General features: G+C 34.8%; 1 protein-coding gene across 3 annotated transcripts in view; it reads left to right on the top strand.

Annotated features, from left to right (window-relative positions):
* Nucleotides 1–20,329, top strand: part of LOC150101723 (transmembrane protein 62-like) — a 280,792-nt gene that overhangs the window by 225,822 nt on the left and 34,641 nt on the right. For all 3 annotated transcript variants that reach the window (XM_090400377.1, XM_090400376.1, XM_090400378.1), the window contains one exon: nt 14,266–14,391. In XM_090400377.1, coding sequence (XP_090256503.1) covers nt 14,266–14,391 — 126 coding nt within the window. The remainder of the gene's footprint in view (nt 1–14,265; nt 14,392–20,329) is intronic.

The raw sequence follows: 20,329 nt of genomic DNA, 5'->3' as shown, positions 1-20,329 counted from the left end.
TGTTCATGTAGTGTTTTTTTAAAAAACAAAAGTCTACAGGAATGTGTTCTACCAAAAACCATAAAGAAAGTGATCCTCTTAGACCCATTGTTGATTGGCTCTGCTGCTTATTGCCTAGCAAAAACTTAAGTGCTCTGACTAGCTGTTCCCACTCTTATTTTAAAAAAAAAAAAAAATTTTTTTAAATAAAATAAAAAAAAAACTTTACAGCCTACATAATATCATGGCAATTGCCGTTCAAATCCTTATATGAAACTCTAGTTATTATCACAGACAATTTTTTTATTCCAGATAAAGTCGCATTGTTTGATTTCATCATTCACTCTGGCTGTTTTGTCTGCAAAAGTGAACTACAAACTTTCATGGAAAATCCTCTTTCTCCAGCCTTATACAGTGTCTACTTTGACATCTAGAAGACTCCCTATTCTCTTACACATCCCTCTCCCCATTATTTTGGGTACACTATTTTGATTTTTGTCTTATGGCCTCACCCCAAAGCTCTACCCTTTTTCTTAACAAAAAAATTAACATCCTGAAACTCTACATCACATTTATCATGGAGATAAAAAGGTTGGAAAATTAACTTCTTTCAATCCTACTCTTTTAGTAAATCTACTTTATCAGCCATTATGTACAGCAAGATGTGGCATATCATCTGTCTCAAAAAATGGATATCATCAAAACTTTGCTGAATATAGCTCATATTGTTTTCTCCAAACTTCATACTAGAACTTGACATCTCTTGTATTATTATGCAGCAGAATGGCTTCCGTCCCCCCCCACACACCATGAAGTATTCAGCTCATTCTTGACTCTTAGAAGCCTGTGTACAGAGTTCTTTCTTATATTGCTGAAATATCTGAACGAATTTCAAAGATCCTCTAGAAATATAATTTAGTGCATACATTTTTTCCTGTCAGCAAACTTTTCTTTGTTACCTTCCAAGAATAAATAAATGGTCTCCTTCATCCCTGTCCAATGTTTACCATGTTCCTTGTCATTGTCATCTTTTACTTCAAACAGGATGATCTGTTGAGAGAAGAATACAGGAACAACAATCTATCATCTATAAATAAACCTGAAAAGTCTGGTCTAGTGTACCACAGCATGGAGTTGGCAATGACACTGTAACAGACGAATCATAATGAAGATTATTCATTTATCACACTGTTTTCAGCACTCTTTGAAGAAGCATTCAAGTTTGAATACTTCAAAAAGTGCTGAAGCACTACTACATAATCTCAACTTGAACTGTAATGATGGCCCTTAACCAAAATTTGGTGGTCTTATTTTCTTTTATATCATTTCCCTGTCACGAGAGGATGCAAGGCCTTTAGCAAATAATCCGTGGGCCAGGCTCAAGAACAAAATAATTGGTTACTCTTCCTCTTAAAAAGCAATGGGTGCAGTCTTGGAGAAATACTTCATTGGAAAGGCTGTTTGACAACAAGGTGGATGGAATGGTGACTTGAAGTAGCGAGTTTGTTGGGCCATTGTTTAACTGTAAAAGAATGTTGTGTTGCTGTAGGTGTAACAGAAATGGAGAGCATTATGGGTGATAGTTTGCTGAACAACACCCATGATGGAAATGCCTGTAGAAGATACATTGTGTAAACTGACACTGTGAGTTAGTATGACTGTGTGAGAGAGGAGTCATTAATCAGCTGAACTGCAGTTTTGAAACGCATTAAGAATTTTTACAAAAGTTTTAGGGGTCAAAGCTGTATAACTGAGAGGAGACCTCCACATAGCCTTTAAAGGAATGCGGAGAACCGACCAGTGCTTCTGACCTAATGTCCAATCCTCACCTTCTCATGGTGCACCCTGTTGGGTATCTACTTTGATACTGAACGAACGAGGATGGGCTGGCAATTTGGGATTTAGCTGACCAAATTGTATTCTTATTGGTTAAACCAAATTAAAAAAATGATGGTACAACATGACAAAATTTCATGCCGGCTAGGGCGTCGCCCGGTTAAACAAGGCCCCCGTTGTTTTCGCCAGGGAACCAGGGCGAACAGCGAAAAGTCAGCTACTGGAACAAATCTGAAAACAAACCCCAACTCAACATCACCAGAGTTAAAGAATTGTACTATCAACGTAAGAAGCCTGAATGGCAAAGAAATGGAGCTAGCTGAGGAATTAGATAAGTACCAGATCGACATAATAGGAGTGACTGAAACAAAAAAGACCAAAACTGGTGAGATCTTTCTGAGCAATAAATACAAAATGTTATATTCAGGCAATGACAATCAAGGAAAAGGAGTAGCCATAGTATTCAACACAAAATATGAGGCTAATCTTCTTGAATGGCAGTCAGTTTCAAGTAGAGTAATGTGGGCAAATATGAGAAAGGGGAACTGGACAATGAGGCTTATTTGTGCCTATGGTCCCACAGAAGGTTCTACTAAGGTAGAAGTGGAGGAATTTTTTGAGGCTTTAGAAAAAGAAACTGACACAATTAAAAAGGAAAAGTTGGTCCTTGTTGGGAATCTAAATAGCAGAGTAGGAAATGATTGTGAGACATACAAAAATATTTTGGGAAAATTTGGAGAAAAGAGCAAAGCTAATAATAATGGCAAATATCTGTTGGATTTCTGCTCAGGACATGGACTGGTTATTACTAACACCATGTTCCAACATAAAAATGTGCAAAAATTCACATGGAGAGAAGAGGCTAGGAATAAGAAAAGTCTCATTGACTATGTTATTGTTGATAGTGATGTTTTCTCCCTGGTGCAGGACACCAGAGTGTACAGAGGATTTGAAATTGGAAGTGATCACTATTTAGTCTTGAGCAGGATAAAATTGAATTTCATATTGAAAAGAATAACATGTAAGAAAGTTTTAAAGCGAATAAAAGTTGAGCAGCTCTCAGATGTGAACTGTAGACTAAAATACAGAAAGATTATTGAAAAGAAAATGAAAGAGTTTGAGAACAGGAATCAAACCGTGGAGATTCAGTGGCAAACTCTGAAGAAAACATTGATTGATTCTGCCAGAGAGACATGTGGTGAGGTTGTGTGCAAGGATAAAAAAATCAGAACTCCCTGGTGGACACAGGAAGTTAAAGAGGCAGTGAAAGAAAAGAAGAAAGCATATCAAAAGTTCCTGGCAAATAAGTCAGCTTTTACTCTTACAGAATACAGAGACAAATGTAAGAAAGCTAAACAGTGTGTAAAACTAGCTAAACAAAAGTCATGGGAGGACTTTGGCAAGAATATAGAAAATAAATATCAAGAAGGTGGCAAAATTTTCTGGAGGTTGTTGAAGAAGTTTAGGAATGGAGGAAAGAGTGCTGTAAAAGGAGTTAGAGATGATAAAGGTGACATGAAAACAGGAGAAAAAGATATCCTTGAAGTATGGAGGAATTACTTTGAAAAACTGCTAAATGAAACAAGCAGTGATGAAAGAACAGTGATAAAAAACACTGACCAGGCATGCGGTCAGGAATACATATCCATACTTGAAGTAGAAAAAGCCATCAAAGGCTTGAAATGTGGAAAGGCAGCAGGAGTAGATGATATTCGACCAGAAATGCTGAAGTATGGTGGTATAAAAGTCTTACAGTGGCTGTACTGCATAGTTCAGAAAGCCTGGACAGAGGGACGAATTCCCGATGATTGGAGTAGAGCTCTCATAGTACCCATATATATAAAGGGAAATAAAACTGAATGTGAGAATTACAGAGGTATTTCCCTACTGAGTGTTCCTGGCAAGATCTATGCAAGTATACTTGAGAAACGGTTGAGAAGAATTGTGGAAGAAAAGCTTGGTGAAGAACAAGCTGGATTCAGGCCAAATAGAGGCTGTTAGGATCAGATCTTCACTTTACGACAAATAGTCGAGAAAGCATGGGAATACAACAAAGTTCTGTATTTAAGTTTTGTCGATTTGGAAAAGGCATATGACAAGGTGCCAAGAGAGAAGCTATTCAATACGCTGCAGTTATATGGTGTCAATGGGGCATTATATCAAGCAATACTTAGTCTTTATTTGAGTTGTAAGTCAGCAGTTAGAATTGAAGGAAGTACAGGAAGATGGTTTAATGTTAAATCTGGTGTGAGACAAGGATGTACATTATCCCCTCAGTTATTCATTATCTATATGGATCACATTATGAAGGAATGTGGTATTAAATCTGATATCAAAATTGGAGATGTTAATGTCAGCTCTTTGCTTTATGCGGATGATGTTATACTTTTAAATAAATCTGCTACAAGTCTGCAAGATTCTCTGACTAAATTGAATAGCTGTTGTAATAGATATGGTATGAAGGTCAGCAATAAAAAGACAAAGACAATGAAAATAGGCAGAATCATTGAAAATGTCAACTGTGTTGTGAATGGAGAATCTGTGGAACAAGTAAAACATTTCAACTACTTAGGCACGATTTTTACTGAAGATGGTAAATTAAATATACTATAATTAAATAGACAACAGAATCAGCAAAGCTGGTATGGTGGGAAGTCAATTGAATAAATTCATATGGAATAAGAAAGAAATTAGTCGGAACACTAAATTAGCTGTATACAAGACAGTGTTCAAACCAGTTTTAACTTATGGATCTGAGAGCTGGGTCAGAAGTAAAACACTTGACCAAAGACTAGAGACCGCAGATATGAGAGTCCTGAGAAAGATTAGAGGCGTGAACAGATGGCATCAATGGCAATATCATATTAAAAATGAGGATATTAGGAAAGAACTTGACATTGTCAGCATCCAGGAATGCGTTGGCAGAGCTAATCTCAGGTGGTATGGTCACTTAAATAGAATGGGAGAGGAAAGATTAGCAAAACAAGTGTTCTCTGCCAGGTTGGCAGGAAAACGACCCAGAGGAAGACCAAGATATAGGTGGATTGATACGGTACAAAGTGCCTGATAATGTTGGAGTCTTGACAAGTAACAGACTGATTTGTAGGAAAATTGTAGATAGGAAGTTAGTAATGATGTAGTACTGTCATATCCTGTACACCCCTTGAGGGTACATGGCAGGAATTTGATGATGATGATGATGACAAAAGTTTTAGAGGCATTATTCCCAATGTGAGAGCAGTATTCTCTAGAGTTGTACAGAGTAACTAACTGAATGAAAAGTAATCTCTTCAATGAAAGAGGATGCTATGAAGTGATGTAATTATACTAGAAAAGATAGTTAAGATAGTCACTTGTTGGACTTGCTGGCGGCAAACATTTTGTGAATGACCAGTAGGTTGAAAATGAGGTGCAATGTTGTCTGAGACAACAGACAAAAGAATTCTATGCTACTGGTTTCGAAAGACTTATAAAGTAATGAGATAGGAGTATAAATGTTGAAGGGGATTATGTAGAGAAATGTTATTCTGAGGTTTGTATTTCACTTCTTTTATTTTTTTATAACCATGTGTAACTTACTGACATTCCCTCATTTCTGAAGTAAAAAAAAAAACCTGAACTTGCTCCAACATATGTCAAATACTGCAGATGGCATGTTTAAATGTTTTTCTAGAAGATACAGACACCGGCTGTCCATACTTTCCTAAATCAATACATACATACATATAAGCCTGACAAAGGTAAGTCCTCAACATCTTGAAAATCAGACAAGTTTACAAAGCCAAAACAATAGGAAAATTTGTACATTGGAACTGTTGTGGGTTTGCCATAATATTGATGGCAAAGGTTCTGCTGCAGAAACACAAATCTTTCTGTCTGCAGGAAGCCTATTTAAAACCAAGTAAAGATCCAACCTTGAGACATTTTATTGTTTGTAAGGGCAGAACTGGAGATGGCCCAGTGCATGGTGGAGCAACTATGCTAATGGGCAGTCATACTCCTTTCCAACATGTTCAGCTTAATACTACTTTGGAAGTAGTAGTAATTTGCATATCTGTGGGATTTCTTATTACAGTATGTTCCATTTATTTATCACCCATGTTATGAGTTAAATTAGATTAAATTTGATAATCTTTTATTGCAACTGCCTCAGCTCATACTTCTCATGAGTTGACTTTAACGGACAACACTCTTTGGGGTAGTTCCAACATGAATGGACAAGGTTATCATTGAGTGAATGTTTGACAATCATGACCACCTCCTTAATAATAGTGGTGATACTTTTTTCCATATGCCTCTCTGCTTGTATTCTGCAATAGATCTTAGTCTGCTTCCCTGTCATCTTTCTACTGCTCATTTGGGATGTTGAGAAGATCTATGGAAGCGATCATTTTCCTGTTTGCACTATAACTTTGCAGGAACCACGTTCTACATGGATGCCTGTGTGGAAAGTTGGAACAGGCTGATAGGAATGTTTTTTCCACCTTGCAAAATATAATGCTGAAGATGTCAATCAAATACCTGTGAACTGTGAATGAAACAGTGAAGTATCACAGATTGTATTGTCCATGAAGCAACATCTGCAATTCTAAATACACTATCTCAGTTTCCACTCTACCCAATCCTTGGCGGAACCCAGAAATGCCAAGCAGCTAAAAAATATCAAGACAGCATAGATTATATTTTGTATATAATGTATATCTCACATAATGTACTTGGGCCAAAGTATATTATGTGAGATGTCATAGTCAAAAACAGGCTTGGATCCAATTTACATCATCGATTAATCAAACCAAGAATTGTATGGAATAAAATCCAGAAAATGAAATAGAATGCACAAGAGAATGGTAGATGTACAACAAACCATTTGTCTACCTTAGAACTTAATAAATGTGTTGTTGCTGATCCTAATGATCTTGCATACACTTTGGGAAATAATTTTGCTAGAATCTCAACAACACCATCCTATCCTCCTGAATTTTTAATATTGAAAGAGCAACAAGAGAAACAGCAACCAAACTTTTCTACCAATGTGCGAGCTGTACAGTCAGCCTTTCATTACAGAGGAACAAAAATGAGCTCTTCTAGTTTGTCATGCCAATGCAGTAGGTCTTGATGACATCCATTGTGAGATGATGAAAGAAATCTTCCATCATCTTCCATGGATCTCGTTCTCTTACTGTACAACAAAATACTTACAGAGGAAGAGTTTCTGAATGCTTGGTATAAGTCAATTGTCATTGCTATCCTGAAACCTGGAAAGGATCCAACACAAGCAAACAATTGTTGATCTATTGCTCTGAGCAGGTGTCTTTGTAAGATATTGGAAAAAATTGAAAATGCAAGGCTTCTTTGGTATTTAGAAAAGCAACAAACTCCTTTCCAACATATATGGCTTTCATAGACACTAATCAACATTGAACCATTTGGTCTGTTTAGAAACACGTACGAGATGTTTTCCTGTAACAAGAACATCTCATACGTGTTTCTAAACAGACCAAATGGTTCAATGTTGATTAGTGTCTATGAAAGCCATATATGTTGGAAAGGAGTTTGTTGCTTTTCTAAATACCAAAGAAGCCTTGCATTTTCAATTTTTTCCAATATCCTCTTTCTGTCCAGCCAAGTCTTCTGAATCTGAGTGAGAGGTATGTTATCTCAGCCATATCATTGAGAAGGTGTTCCTCAAGGTTGTGTCTTAAGTGTGGTAACAGCTTCCTCCCACAGTAAGCAATATTCTTTATGTCAGTGACTTCACAATTTACTGTCGCTCCTGCAATTTGAGGGAAATTGAAAACAATTTCAACAAGCACTAAATCATATCTCTTTATCAGCTCTTAGTAACGGGTTCAGGTTTTCAGCAGAATACGGTGTATACTTCTGCTGGAAACATATTCTTCACTCAGATCTTGATTTAAGAAGAACAAAGCATTATTCCAGTATCACCTTAGGCCAAGTTCTTATCTTTGACAGAAAGCTTACATTTTTTATATGCATTTATCAACATAGGGTCAAATGCAAAAAAGCATTAAATCACCTTTGCACTCTATCCTCTACAAAATAGGATTGATCGATATTCCTTGCTCCTCCTTTATCGTACACTTGTATGGTCAAAACTAGATTATGGGTCCCAGACTTAGTTCTGCAAGGGAGACCCCACTCTGATAGTCTGACCATATCCATCATTCATAATGCTAAATGGTATAAACAGCAGGAATTTTTTTTCCCAAGAAGGATAAAATACATTTATTAAACTCACTAATATTTTGCTGGTTTTCTATTCAACATCATCAGAGCACAATGATAACTGTAACAGGCACACAGCGCTAAACTAAGTAATTGTAGAAAAAATGTAAATTGTAACTGACACCTAATGTCCTTATGTAGTACCATCTGTGGGTCAGATAACAAAAAAAGTTAATTTAGAGAAGTCTGGCTATTAGGTCTTAAAAGTATAGTCTCCCAGATCTTTGGTAAATTAATGCAACCATTCTTGATGAGGTTGGGGGAGTGCTTCATAGCTAATGCTGATTCTAAGAATATCCTTTCAGACCTGTAATGACTTCTATGTAATAAAGATGTTTTTCTCCATCTGATCCTATGCGAAGGAGTATCCAGAGCACACGGTCTACCAAGCCTGACTTGGTATAAAGATCTCTGATGTAATTTTTGCATTCTTCAAGGCAAATGTTAACTGATCTACCAGTCTGTCCAGAGTTTGATAAACTGTAGGTGCAGGGAACGTTATACCCTCTCAAAGATGTTCAAGAGAGTGTGCTTGATCTTTTGAAGAGCATGTGAAAGTAGTATGGAGATCATATTTGCAGAGAACTTTGACTATTTTTTTTTGATGTACACTTAAGTCATCCTGTAAGCCCTCACTTCAAGTACAGAAGTCTCATACTCTGTGATCTGTTTACCTGAAGTTTAATGCACACAGAACAGCTTAATCTTCTAATTTCTTGCCCATCTCTACTGATAGTTCAAGATCTGAGATCTCTGTTGGTTGTTCTGCTCTGTTTTCTGACATTACTAGGAGTATATCCCTCCAGATCCCACATAATTAGTAATTATACATCAGAGTTGCATGCCATCTAGCTTGTGCATATAAAAGAAAAATGCTACCAAAAGTATTGAATTCTTTACAGGTCATCTTGTCTCCTATGTATAATCCACATCCCATGCTTTGTGAGGTTTTACAACTATTATACAAAAATGATGACCCTAAATTTTGATGTTTAGTTGTGCTGGATTCCCAGCTGCATTGGAATTAAAGGAAATGAGATTACACCTTTTTGATCAGCTCATACTTTTTCCATTATCTGTTTGACAGTCCCATACAGACTTCAGACAGCTTATGAGATCAAAGCTTAGTATAATGTTTTAAATAAAGCTTCACATGTAAGAGAAAACTAAATAGAATTTATTACTCATAATATATATTTCACTCGGTGTCATAAGCTTCATTCAGGGAGAAGGCAGAAGAATTGGTAACATTTGAATTATGAATACAAGAATGAGTCTTATAGCATACATATAATATCATGTCTTGGTTGTAGCTGTGCAGTATAAGGAAACTTAGTGATGTGGATATAGATGCATAAAAATTATAAAAAGAAGTTTTTCTTGCTAGGCTCTGTATAGGTCACAGTCATCTTACATGTTCTTATTTATTGAGAGCTGATGACTCACCTGTGTGTGAAAAATGAAATGCACATCTCACCATTTGTCATGTTCTGGTGGAATGGCAGCACTTTATACGAGAGGAATGAAATTTTTAGTAATCTAGCTGAGGCCATATATACTCTGTCAGATGTTATCAGACTCAGACAAATTGCATGGTATGTTTAACTTTTTACAAAGAATTAATTTATTTAAACACATTTCATTATGAATTCTATTTTTGTATAGATACTGAATAGCTTAATTTATAAATTTGTTTTTTATATAGTATATACTGTTTACTAATTTATCACTTTATTACTATTTATTGTTGCATGCTATTCAGCATGCAACTTTTGTTTTGGTAAAATGTGACCTTTGCTGTCCTTGCACCAATAAGCCATAAATCAATTAATCAACCTCAGGAAGTGCAGAATTATCATAGTGAAATAATTCTCTAATTATGGCTTACGAGAATGGCAGGCCCCTCCCATTCTCGACTGCGGCCCATGCCAACATTTGACAAATATTTAATAAATTATAAAAGAAATAAAATACTCAATTTTAAAATTAAAATTCATAACTTTGCTTTTAATTTAGAAATATATTTATTGTCCATACAATCAAACACAACTTAATGTATTTATTTATCTTTATTATATCCTACTAATTCCATACAGTTTTATGATTACATATGTGCATAATTTACTACATTTATTAAATTTCACTTGTCAGCATCTTTTAGTATGGCAAAAAATATGGCAAAGTTATTGTAAATAAAATCAGAAAAGTGGCTACCCGAATGTCGGGGAAAATGTTTTGAGTAATGCTTGACATGCAAGCTGTTGGCACCACCAGTGATGTCGAGCACCACTCGAGACCCAAATAGAAAAAGGTTAAAATCCATGTGTTTTTCATTAGTGCATCACGAAACTCTATGTATGCAATAATATACATATAACTATATTCATTGACGATTGAGGTTTTACTGCAATTTATAGAAGGTAAGAAATTTATAAATTAAAATATAAATTTGAAATTTATTTGTATTCAAACTTAAAAAAAAAAATATTTTGTTTAATTTGTAGACACAAAATTAGTGTTTTCAAGGAATATAATTTGATGTGTCATTATGAAACACACCACTGAGTGTGAACAATACTGAGGGAAAATAAGTAGTAGTATAAATTGAGAAGGAAGCTTAAAATCTGCACTTCAAAAACAACAAAATGTATATACAAAAATCTGTAATGACAATGTGAATGTGGTTAAAATTATCTGTTATTTCAGAACTAACAGCTAAACATTCAAAATGTTTTACTGAAGGTGAATTTGTGAAGCATTACTTAGTGAAAGCTGCTAAAATTCTTTATCCTTAAAAGTTAAAACTTAACTTTTTTTTTTTTTTTTAAATTTCATTATACAGAAATAGTTGCAGAAAGAATTAACAAAATTGCTGCTGTATCGGTGACAAGTTTAAAGAAAAAAATGAAAACTAGTTTGCATTTTGCAATTGCATTCAATGAAAGCATGGATATTAGTGGACTTGTTTGATTAGCTATATTTATTCAAGCTTGTAAGAAAAATTTTACTGTAGTAGTAGTAGTAGTAGTAGTAGAATTGTTTGTTCCTTCCCTTAAGGATACAAGTGAAGATAATTTTATGGAAGCACATGGACTTTTAGAAAAGTTTCATCGGCCATTATCTAAATTAGTGTGTGTGTGTGAGGTTACAGATGAAGCACTGGCAATGACAGGCAAAACAAATGGAATTTAACATATAGTTTAAATTGTTAGCTAATCAGCATGAAAAGGCTCCTGATAGTAAATTTCATCATGTTCGCTTCATAATGCATCAGGAAGTACTCTGCTCAAAAGTAGTGAAAATGGAATATGTGCTGAAGTTTGTTGCAAAAAAAAAAAAAAAAAGTGAATTTTATACATTTCCAAGGATTAAATCAACAGCAGTTTTCTTCGTTGCTTTCAGAAATTGAAAGTGAAATGGAAATGGAAAGCTTGCTATATTATACAGAAGTGTGCTGGCTCTCTTGTCATAAGGTTCTGAAGTGATTTTGTGTACTACACCAAGAAATCAAAATCTTTTTAGAAAGAAAAAGTGAGGTGCATGAGCAGCTTTAACGATAAGAACTGATTGCAAGATTTGGCTTTTGCTGTTGACATCATAAGGCATTGTGATTTAACATATTTTTTGAATGCAAAAACTCTCAAGTCATATGGTTCATATGATTTCAACAAATATGCTCCAAATATTCAACAATTATTTGATTTTGAAAAGTGTTTTGAAAGATTCTAAATTTATGAAGATAATTTTTTGTATTATTTAGTGCCCCATTTTCTTTTGATGTTGAGAAAGTAAAAGGAAATATTCAAATAGAACTTGTTGAGATTCAGTGTGATACATTACCAAAAGAAAAGTATAATGAAATTAGTATTCCTAATTTCTATTCTTGTTTGCCATGTCATTTTGTTGAAATGTGCATGTTTGCTACAAGTATCTTAGTTATGTTTGGTAGTACATACCTTTACGAGCAGTTATTCTCATTCTTGACAGCAAATAAAACTTTGCATAAGGCAAGATTGAAAGGTGAGCACTTATTATTTGTACTGAAGACTGTTTTATCACAAAAATTAGAAGCCGATATTAATGAAATAATTTCTCACAAAAGATGTCAAGTTTACTAAATCAATTATAAATTAGATTTTTTTTATGTAACAATTAGTGATATTTTGGTATTGATATGTTGACATACTTATTTTAAAGTGTATAATTATGTTATGCATTTGATTTTTCTTTGCCTGATTTGGTCATGCCATTGTCAAAAATTGTTTTTGAGTTTTAAACAAAGTTTCATTAAAATGAGTTAAAATACACAAAGTTATGCACTTAATATTTAAAAATTTTACAAATTGATTTGTCGACATTAAAATATATTATAGAGGTAAAATTAAAACCTAAGGTTAAGAAAAAGTAAGTAAACATTTAGAAGTATTTTAAAATTTTAAGTTTTTTTTTACATGCAACCCACACTATTTCAAATATACGCTTAAGTGACCTGTGTTCCTATTTGAGTTTGATACCACTGATGTAATGTATTTCCACATTGAAAACATTTCTTAAATACTAGTTATGTTTAGAATGTGTAACTGATTTTTTTGTCCTATATACAGTATGGTGCAAAAAAAAAAAGTACTAAACAACTACAATGATATATGTTATGAAGTAAACAGGTTTATTAACAAAGAAATATATGTTTATACATATGTACATTCACAAGTATCGGTGGAATCTTGGTCGAATAAAGCATTAACAATGGTAGATTACTTGCGCAAAATGGGCACCTTGTCTTTCAAGACAGGTTTCATAGCACATGCAAAGGGTTCTCTGTCATCTTGAAGAACAAGGATTGGGACATCTGCTGGACATATCATGCAATTTTAACCCTTACTTCATCAAGGTTTGAAGGCGTGTCATGGTGGAATACCCATTTTTTTCAACATATAACCCAAACAAAGGCATTAAGTGATGTGAAATCAGGAGAATGTGAAGGGTAGGAATTTTGTAAACCTTGAAATGAACACTTACCAGGTAGGTGTTCTGATAAATAGCTATTTATTGGAGCTATTTAAAGGACAGTAGAGCTGTAGAGCTCCTTCTAACAGGACAGAGCACCTGTTGCTCCATCCTGTTGGAAGATCTGTACACGAACACGAAATGGAACGATTTTGCATGATGCATCCTATGCAAATCCTTGGGGGGGGGGGGGGGACACAACCAAAACATCCTTTAATGGTGATTCATGGTTATACCATCATCTTCAATGAAGTAGGGCAGAATTATGTCATGGCTGGAAACCGCACACCATGCGGTGACCTTCTCGCTGTGAAGAGGTTTTTCCTGGACAAATTCGGGCCTCATGAAACCAAGAAACCTGTAGGTTTGTCTGCTTAGATGGAAATGCCCTTTGTCCAAGAACTAGACATTATAGAGGAATTGCGGATCTTCATAAACATTGGCCATATGTGTGCATAGTATTCCCGCCATGCATCGTAATCCGTTGCTGACTCACCTGAGTGACACATGAAAAGACACCACGTTCCTTTAGGATTCTCTGTAGTGACTGCCTCAGTGTCCCAAGTTTTACCACTGTTCTGTGTTGACTGTTTCGGAGACTGTAACACTTTTTCCAGCACGTGTCCATGATTCTTATTTGTATCGACAGTTCATTCTGTTCCCGAATGCCCTTTGCATTGCAGTTCTGGTACGTCAAAACATCTCAATTAAAGCAATGATGACACTATTGCCTGGAACACACTTATGAAAACAATAAACAAACTGTTCACAAACATTAAAATATATCACAAACATTAAAATCACAGGCTTGTGAGCAGGTCCAAGCCTATATATATGTTATATATAGGCTTGGAGGTCCAAGCCTATATATGTTATAGGCTTGGACCATTTGCTCTACCAACTCCGTATGAGCAAAAGAGTAAATGTCTTTTCTTCCAATGTCAACATCATTGCTACAGCTAAATATAATGGCATAGACTCTAATTGAATAGCATATCTCATGGTGTGTGTGTGTGTGTACTGAATGGGGCATCTGTATTATTTTCAACATACTGTATAAAGTATAGGATAAATGTTTTATTCTATACTATATTAATAAATTATCACTCATATATTAAAAAAATATTTTTGACACGTTTTTTTTCATTTAAGTAGAAATGATTATGCAGTTTTATGATCTTTCTTTTGTTACTGCAGATCGTAATATTCGTGTAAAGTCAGAGCAAAGTAGTTGCAGAAGATGGTTATTTAAACTCTATTTGCTTTCATGTATAGATCGGTTGTTTTGGCCTGTAATACTAGCTGCAGTATATGTGGCTTTTGGTAAGTACTGCATGGAAATAATTATGAATTCACACATTTAAGCTTTAAATACAAGAATATATTAATTGGGTATTTTCATTGCATATTTAGAAGCAGATACCATCATTACTCATGTGGTTTAATGTAATGAATACAGCACATATAAGTTTAATTGATTAGTAAAAATTCATAAACCCAATAAGCCTCTCCATCCCATAGTGGAAACTACTGACCCCACCCCTCTTTTAAGTTAGCCAAACAGTTAGCTAAATCCTTAATCCCACTTACTTCATTGTATTTAGAAAATTCCACTCATTTCAAATCTTTAATCCAAAATATAGTTTTAAGCAATAATGATATTACAGTAAATTTTGATATTAGCTTTGTATTAAGAATATTCCTCTTTCTGTTTAAATTAACAGTTTTAAATTTTCTAAAAAATGTTCTCTCCTTTCCCCAATATCATTGATCTTTTTAATTTTACCATTCATTTTGTGTACTTCACTTGAAAAGAAACCATTTATAAACAGATTGTGAGGGTACAGCTATGGGCTCTCCCTTCAATCAATGATTATATAAAGCATTTTGAAAAACATGTTCTTGATGCTATCCTCAAACCTTCCATCTGGCTAAGATACAGTGATAATGTGTTCTCTATTTGATCACTCAGACACATGATGCCTTCTACTCCTTCATCTCAACAGATAGCATCCCAGAATCCATGTCACTACAAATAATAGCTTTCCTCCCTTTTCTAGATAGTCTAATCACACATTTTCCCAATGGCACCCTTTCTTTCTCAGTTTACAGAATACCCAAACATACAAATAGATACATACACACTTTCCCATCACCTCCCCCCAACCCTCTCAACAATGTGGTATTATCAAAACCTTTGTTAATAGAGCCTTCAATCTCTGTTTTACTAACATCAAACTTGCAGCTGAACTGTCCTTTATTTGCCAGATCTTGTCCATTGGTTACAATGTCAAAAAGATCAACAAATTAATTGTTCCTCCCATCTCTTCACATCCCTCTCAACATGCAGACTATAATAATGGTATTGTTGTGTCCCAATTTAAGATTATTAGGCTTTCAACTATCCTTACATGTGAAACTCTACTTGTCTTTGTCCAAATCTTATTTATATACGAGATATCACCCAAATACAAATATTCAAGCTTCTTCTCCCCTTAGTGTCCCTAAATATTTATTTCATACTGTGCCTTTCAGGACATTTAGTTTAAGATATAAAATTCAAAAACAAGGAGCAATTACCAGAACATGTCTGAGTGTGAAACTAATATGCAGTCGTGACCTTTATCTTGTAACTTAACACCCCCCCCCCCCGTGATTAGGTTCATACGTTGTTACAAGTGATGCATTGAGCGGCAATCTCAGATAACTGTATTTTCAATGAACAAAAGTTTATTGAACTCTTAAACATGGTATAATTCATTCTTTATCAAATAAAAAACTCAATTCAATACTAAGAATATATATAATACAAATTTTCACTAGCTAAACACAAGTACTAGGTTAAGATCCTACATGAGAATTGTGATCATATCACCATGACAGATTCTATACATATAAACATGTATAATCCTAGAACTAGTTGATCTAGTTCTAGGATTATACATGTTTAACCCCTTACTGGTTTGATCACGCTATAATTCTGTATTTTCTAGGACACATACAATCAGTTACTCTAATTTTCTCACTAAGACAATATGGATTAAAATTATCCTTTCACTGAGCTAATACACACTTTTGACCTTTAAAACTCTCTTAATTAAAATACAATGTACATGCATAAATCTCTAGGCACATGAATATGTATTAATTAATAGTAACAAGCTCATTTTATTCTAGTTTGACATGTACTCAAGTCCTAGTATAATTCTCATTAATCCTTTCAACTGTTCTGTAATTGAACAATGACTACAGTTACATATGATTTGAATTGACATGAGATTTTACAGTACCTTTTGACTTGGGTCTTCTACACTGGTCTCTACCTTTTTCCGATATTTTACCTTCCTAGGACGAACTCTTCTATAACTTATCACTCCTAAGTTCTTTTGGCACTAAGATGGGCTTTCACAATCTTTACCTTACATTCTTCAATCAAGGACATACATAGGGATCGTCTATTCTATGGCTGTGAAATTCACCATGTGGGCACTGACTTCTTTATAGAATTTTCTTTCTCTCATTATGATCACTGGATGATGAAACACACTATTATCTTCTTTCTTTTTAACTAAACGGCATCCCTCATTTCTTACAATAGGAACACGGAATTGTAATCCCACACACTTTGTTTCCTTATTGTGTAGGATGGAGAAATCTTCTAACCTGTCACTCAGGAAACCGCGTGAGACCTATACGAAGACTCGTGAAGAAAACTCCGAGGAAAAAAAGCCATGTGGGGGGGTCCTAACCCTTTTATATGATGACCCCCTACCGGCACCTTCTTCAATTTCTTTTCTTCTCCCCTTACTGGAGTCGATTTCACTGACCAATTAGAGTGGCGTTTTTCTGCCAAAACATCATGCGGTCCATGTGCACGCGACTGACACGTGACGAAGTCTCAATTCGGGAATTATGACCTTGAGCTTTGGTTTTTGTTTAAGCTAACCTCTATGTAATCTATACCAAATTAATCCCTTTTCCAAAATTTTTTAAGAATTAATTCGAATCTTTAATCTCTTATTTCAAGTGTAAAAAAACTAGCCTCTCACATAAAAAAATCCTATGACTAATCTTCTTTGCTTTATTTAACCTTATTTATCATATCACAACTGTAATAAAATTCCCTTCTTTTTTCTTATTTAGTTCAACAATGTCAGCTATATTTTTCACTTGGATGCAAGCATGTTTTTCTTTCTTTATATTTTTTGTATTCGTTACTTTCAAAGGCTTTTAAAGATATCTGCTTAGGAACAAGCTTGCTTACTTAGTTATCTATACAGGGGGTTTATTTCTTCTCTTGTTACATCATGATAACTGAAATTTTTACATTCTTAAGTTATCAGGGTGTAACAGTATCATTGTTCCTTATATCCAGGACACCTCAGAAAAAATAGCTAGAACTCTAAAAAAGTAAATCTCTATACTTCATTCAAACTTCATTTGAAGCTGGTTCTCCTCATCCATTCTCCAAATAATACTCTATCTCCTCTCTCTGTTCCAGGTGTTTACAGAGTTCCTTTTTCTTGAAACTTATATGGTCAGATTAGAAGATCTGCCAGCATTTACCTGTTCTTCCAGGTAAATGCTAGCATTTACCTGGAAGAACATAAATACATCTATCACCACAAGTAGGGCCAATCAGGTCTAGCTGGCCATACTTTGGATAATTTGCACAGAATCAAATGGAAGAAAACTACATATACCAGCCACTGAATTAGAAACCTTTATGCAGATGTACGTAACATCATGCAGCATACATGAAAATACTAGGTCACATGCATCACCAATGTTCTAGCCAACTATTTAAGAAGGCAGCACTGGTCAGTAATCGTCAATAGTGTTGATCACAATGGGAAAAACAAAAGATCTTTCAGTTTGATAAAGGGCTTATTGTGGGTGCCCATCTGGCTCTAGACATGATTTTGCAAACAGCAAATCTGACTGGTTTCTCAAAAGGTGAGATATCCCGAGTGTTTAATCAGTGGAAAATAACCTACATTGCTTGTCTAAGAGGCATAACTCACTGAACTAAGCACAGGAAATTGAAGAGATTTGGTATTAGCAGTCACATGCTTAAATGGAAACCACTAATTTTTGTGAAGAACCAGAAAGTTTGTCTCTACATCGGTGTCAGCAATACCATGACAGCACTAGAAGAATAAAAAAAGAGAAAACATGCCTTGTCATGTTTTCTCTTTTTTTCAACTTTTTTTCAGTCTTCCAGTGGCAGTTTGGAGAGGAGCCCATGAAGCAATGAACCCATCTTGCCTTGTAAATCCAACTCAAGGTTCCAACTCAAGTTTTTGAAGGTGGTGTCATGGTGTGGGGCATGTTCTGTTGCTACAGAACTGGTCCTCTGATATTGCTTGAAGGTCACATGTCCTCCAAGAAATATGTGAACATTATTGCCATTCAAGTTCATACTGTAATGTTGACTTTTTATCCAACAGGTGACAGTTGTTTAATGGATGACCATCATGCAAGAATTGTTCAGCAGTAGTTCAGCAAGCATGACAGCAACTTCTGTCTTCCCTGGCTACACAAATCCCAGATCTGAACCCCATTGAGAATATATAGGACATGTTAGAAAAACAGATTCAAGAACAAAGTCTTCTTCTTCCATCAAACCAGAGCTAGTTAAAGGACTTTCTGGCGAATTCCTAGTATATTGTAACATTAATACAGTCCAACGCCTTGTGGAATCTATGACAAAACATACACATATGCTGTAATTCGGGCTAAAGGAGGTCCAGCACAATATTAAATAAAAGTTTTTGATTCAGTGGCCGGTATATGTTCTATACTTCACCACAGCAAATACGAACTTGAAAGACTCTTTGTTTAGAATAAGCAGCAAATTTCAAAAAACCTAACCAAATCTTAATAAATATGGTTGTATTAAACTTCCCAAGGTTTGGGGAAATTTAATTGCTAAGGCTAACCAACAACAACACCCATAGAGGATGCCCCTCATAAGACTTCAAGCTTTCAATCTAATTTTTTCTATTTATTGTTTGGAGCATTTTTGTGTGTGTGTGTTTTTTGCAGTTTTAATATTGTTTCCTTGACACTGTCTCAGTGACTGAGATAAAATGTAGAATCAATTAAACTTGTGTTTAATTATTTACACTATGCTGTATTCATTCCATTTAACCTTATAAGTTCAAACCGGCACTTATGTGCTGGTTTGAAAGGTAGTCAAATACCATCATTAGACATTGTATAAGTTATTTCATTACTATAAAAATAGCCCAATGTCCAAATCGGTCATACCGCTTAATGAATTTGTATTTATCATATCATTTTATTAATTTGTTTTGAAAAAAAAAAAACAGTTTTAAAAAATGCATTACTGTTAATCATAGAAAAAGTACTGCTATGTCCCTGTGGACCAATTCTACATGAAACATTAAAAAAAAAAATTCCAATACAGTGTCTGTTTAGCTATCAGATCGAGATATATCAATTATGTGTTCTCTAATTGGGTAATTCAAATACATGGAACACGTTCCTCCACTACCTAAACAGCCAATGTCCTAGAATCCAGTTTAATAAACAAAGAGAAAACAAGCTCATACCATATGCATTCACTAGCAAATCCATTCTCTCCAATACAGAGAGTATAACAACAGTATAGCATTATTAAAACAATTTGATTATATAGAGAAACCTGTGGAGAATTCATGACTAAAATTAACACACGTGAACCACAGTAGTAGGTTTTTTATTACATAAATATTTCGTCCTAGGTATCTTAGGACATCATCAGTACAGTAGAACAATACTAGGAATGACACAAAGGATAGAGTGCATACATACAATGGAATCCAAATCCAAACTGATCTGCCTGTCTGTCCATAATAAGAGAGTTTACAGGAGCATGAAACCTTTTATACACCAGGTAGTAGCATAGGTGAAAGTTTATCTTTGGGCAAAACAGGTTGTGGATCTGGTTGATGGGTTTGTAGGTAGCAGTAAGATTGTATTTCTTCATAATTTTCAAGAGCCATTCGGAGATGCCTTTGATATAAGGTATGGGAATCCTATGGGCTTGTTCTTGTCTAGGTTGATGTGTAGAGAAGTTGCTGATGATTTTTGAGTTGTTTTGAGATTGTATCCATTTAGAATGGCTGTGTTTTTGATTATTTCCAATTCTTGTTTTAGAGAATCCTCGGAGGAGCAAAAGCAAAATCAAATTTACATTAGGAAAAGAATCCCCACAGGGCATCCCCTTTCTGGATTTACACATCCAAAGAAAAGA

The sequence above is a fragment of the Typopeltis vanoorti genome, chromosome 11 (genome assembly GCF_054136105.1).
Source record: "Typopeltis vanoorti isolate ZY-2024b chromosome 11, IOZ_Tvanoo_1.0, whole genome shotgun sequence".
Lineage (NCBI taxonomy): Eukaryota > Metazoa > Arthropoda > Arachnida > Uropygi > Thelyphonidae > Typopeltis > Typopeltis vanoorti.
This window is presented reverse-complemented; position numbering and strand designations above follow the sequence as displayed.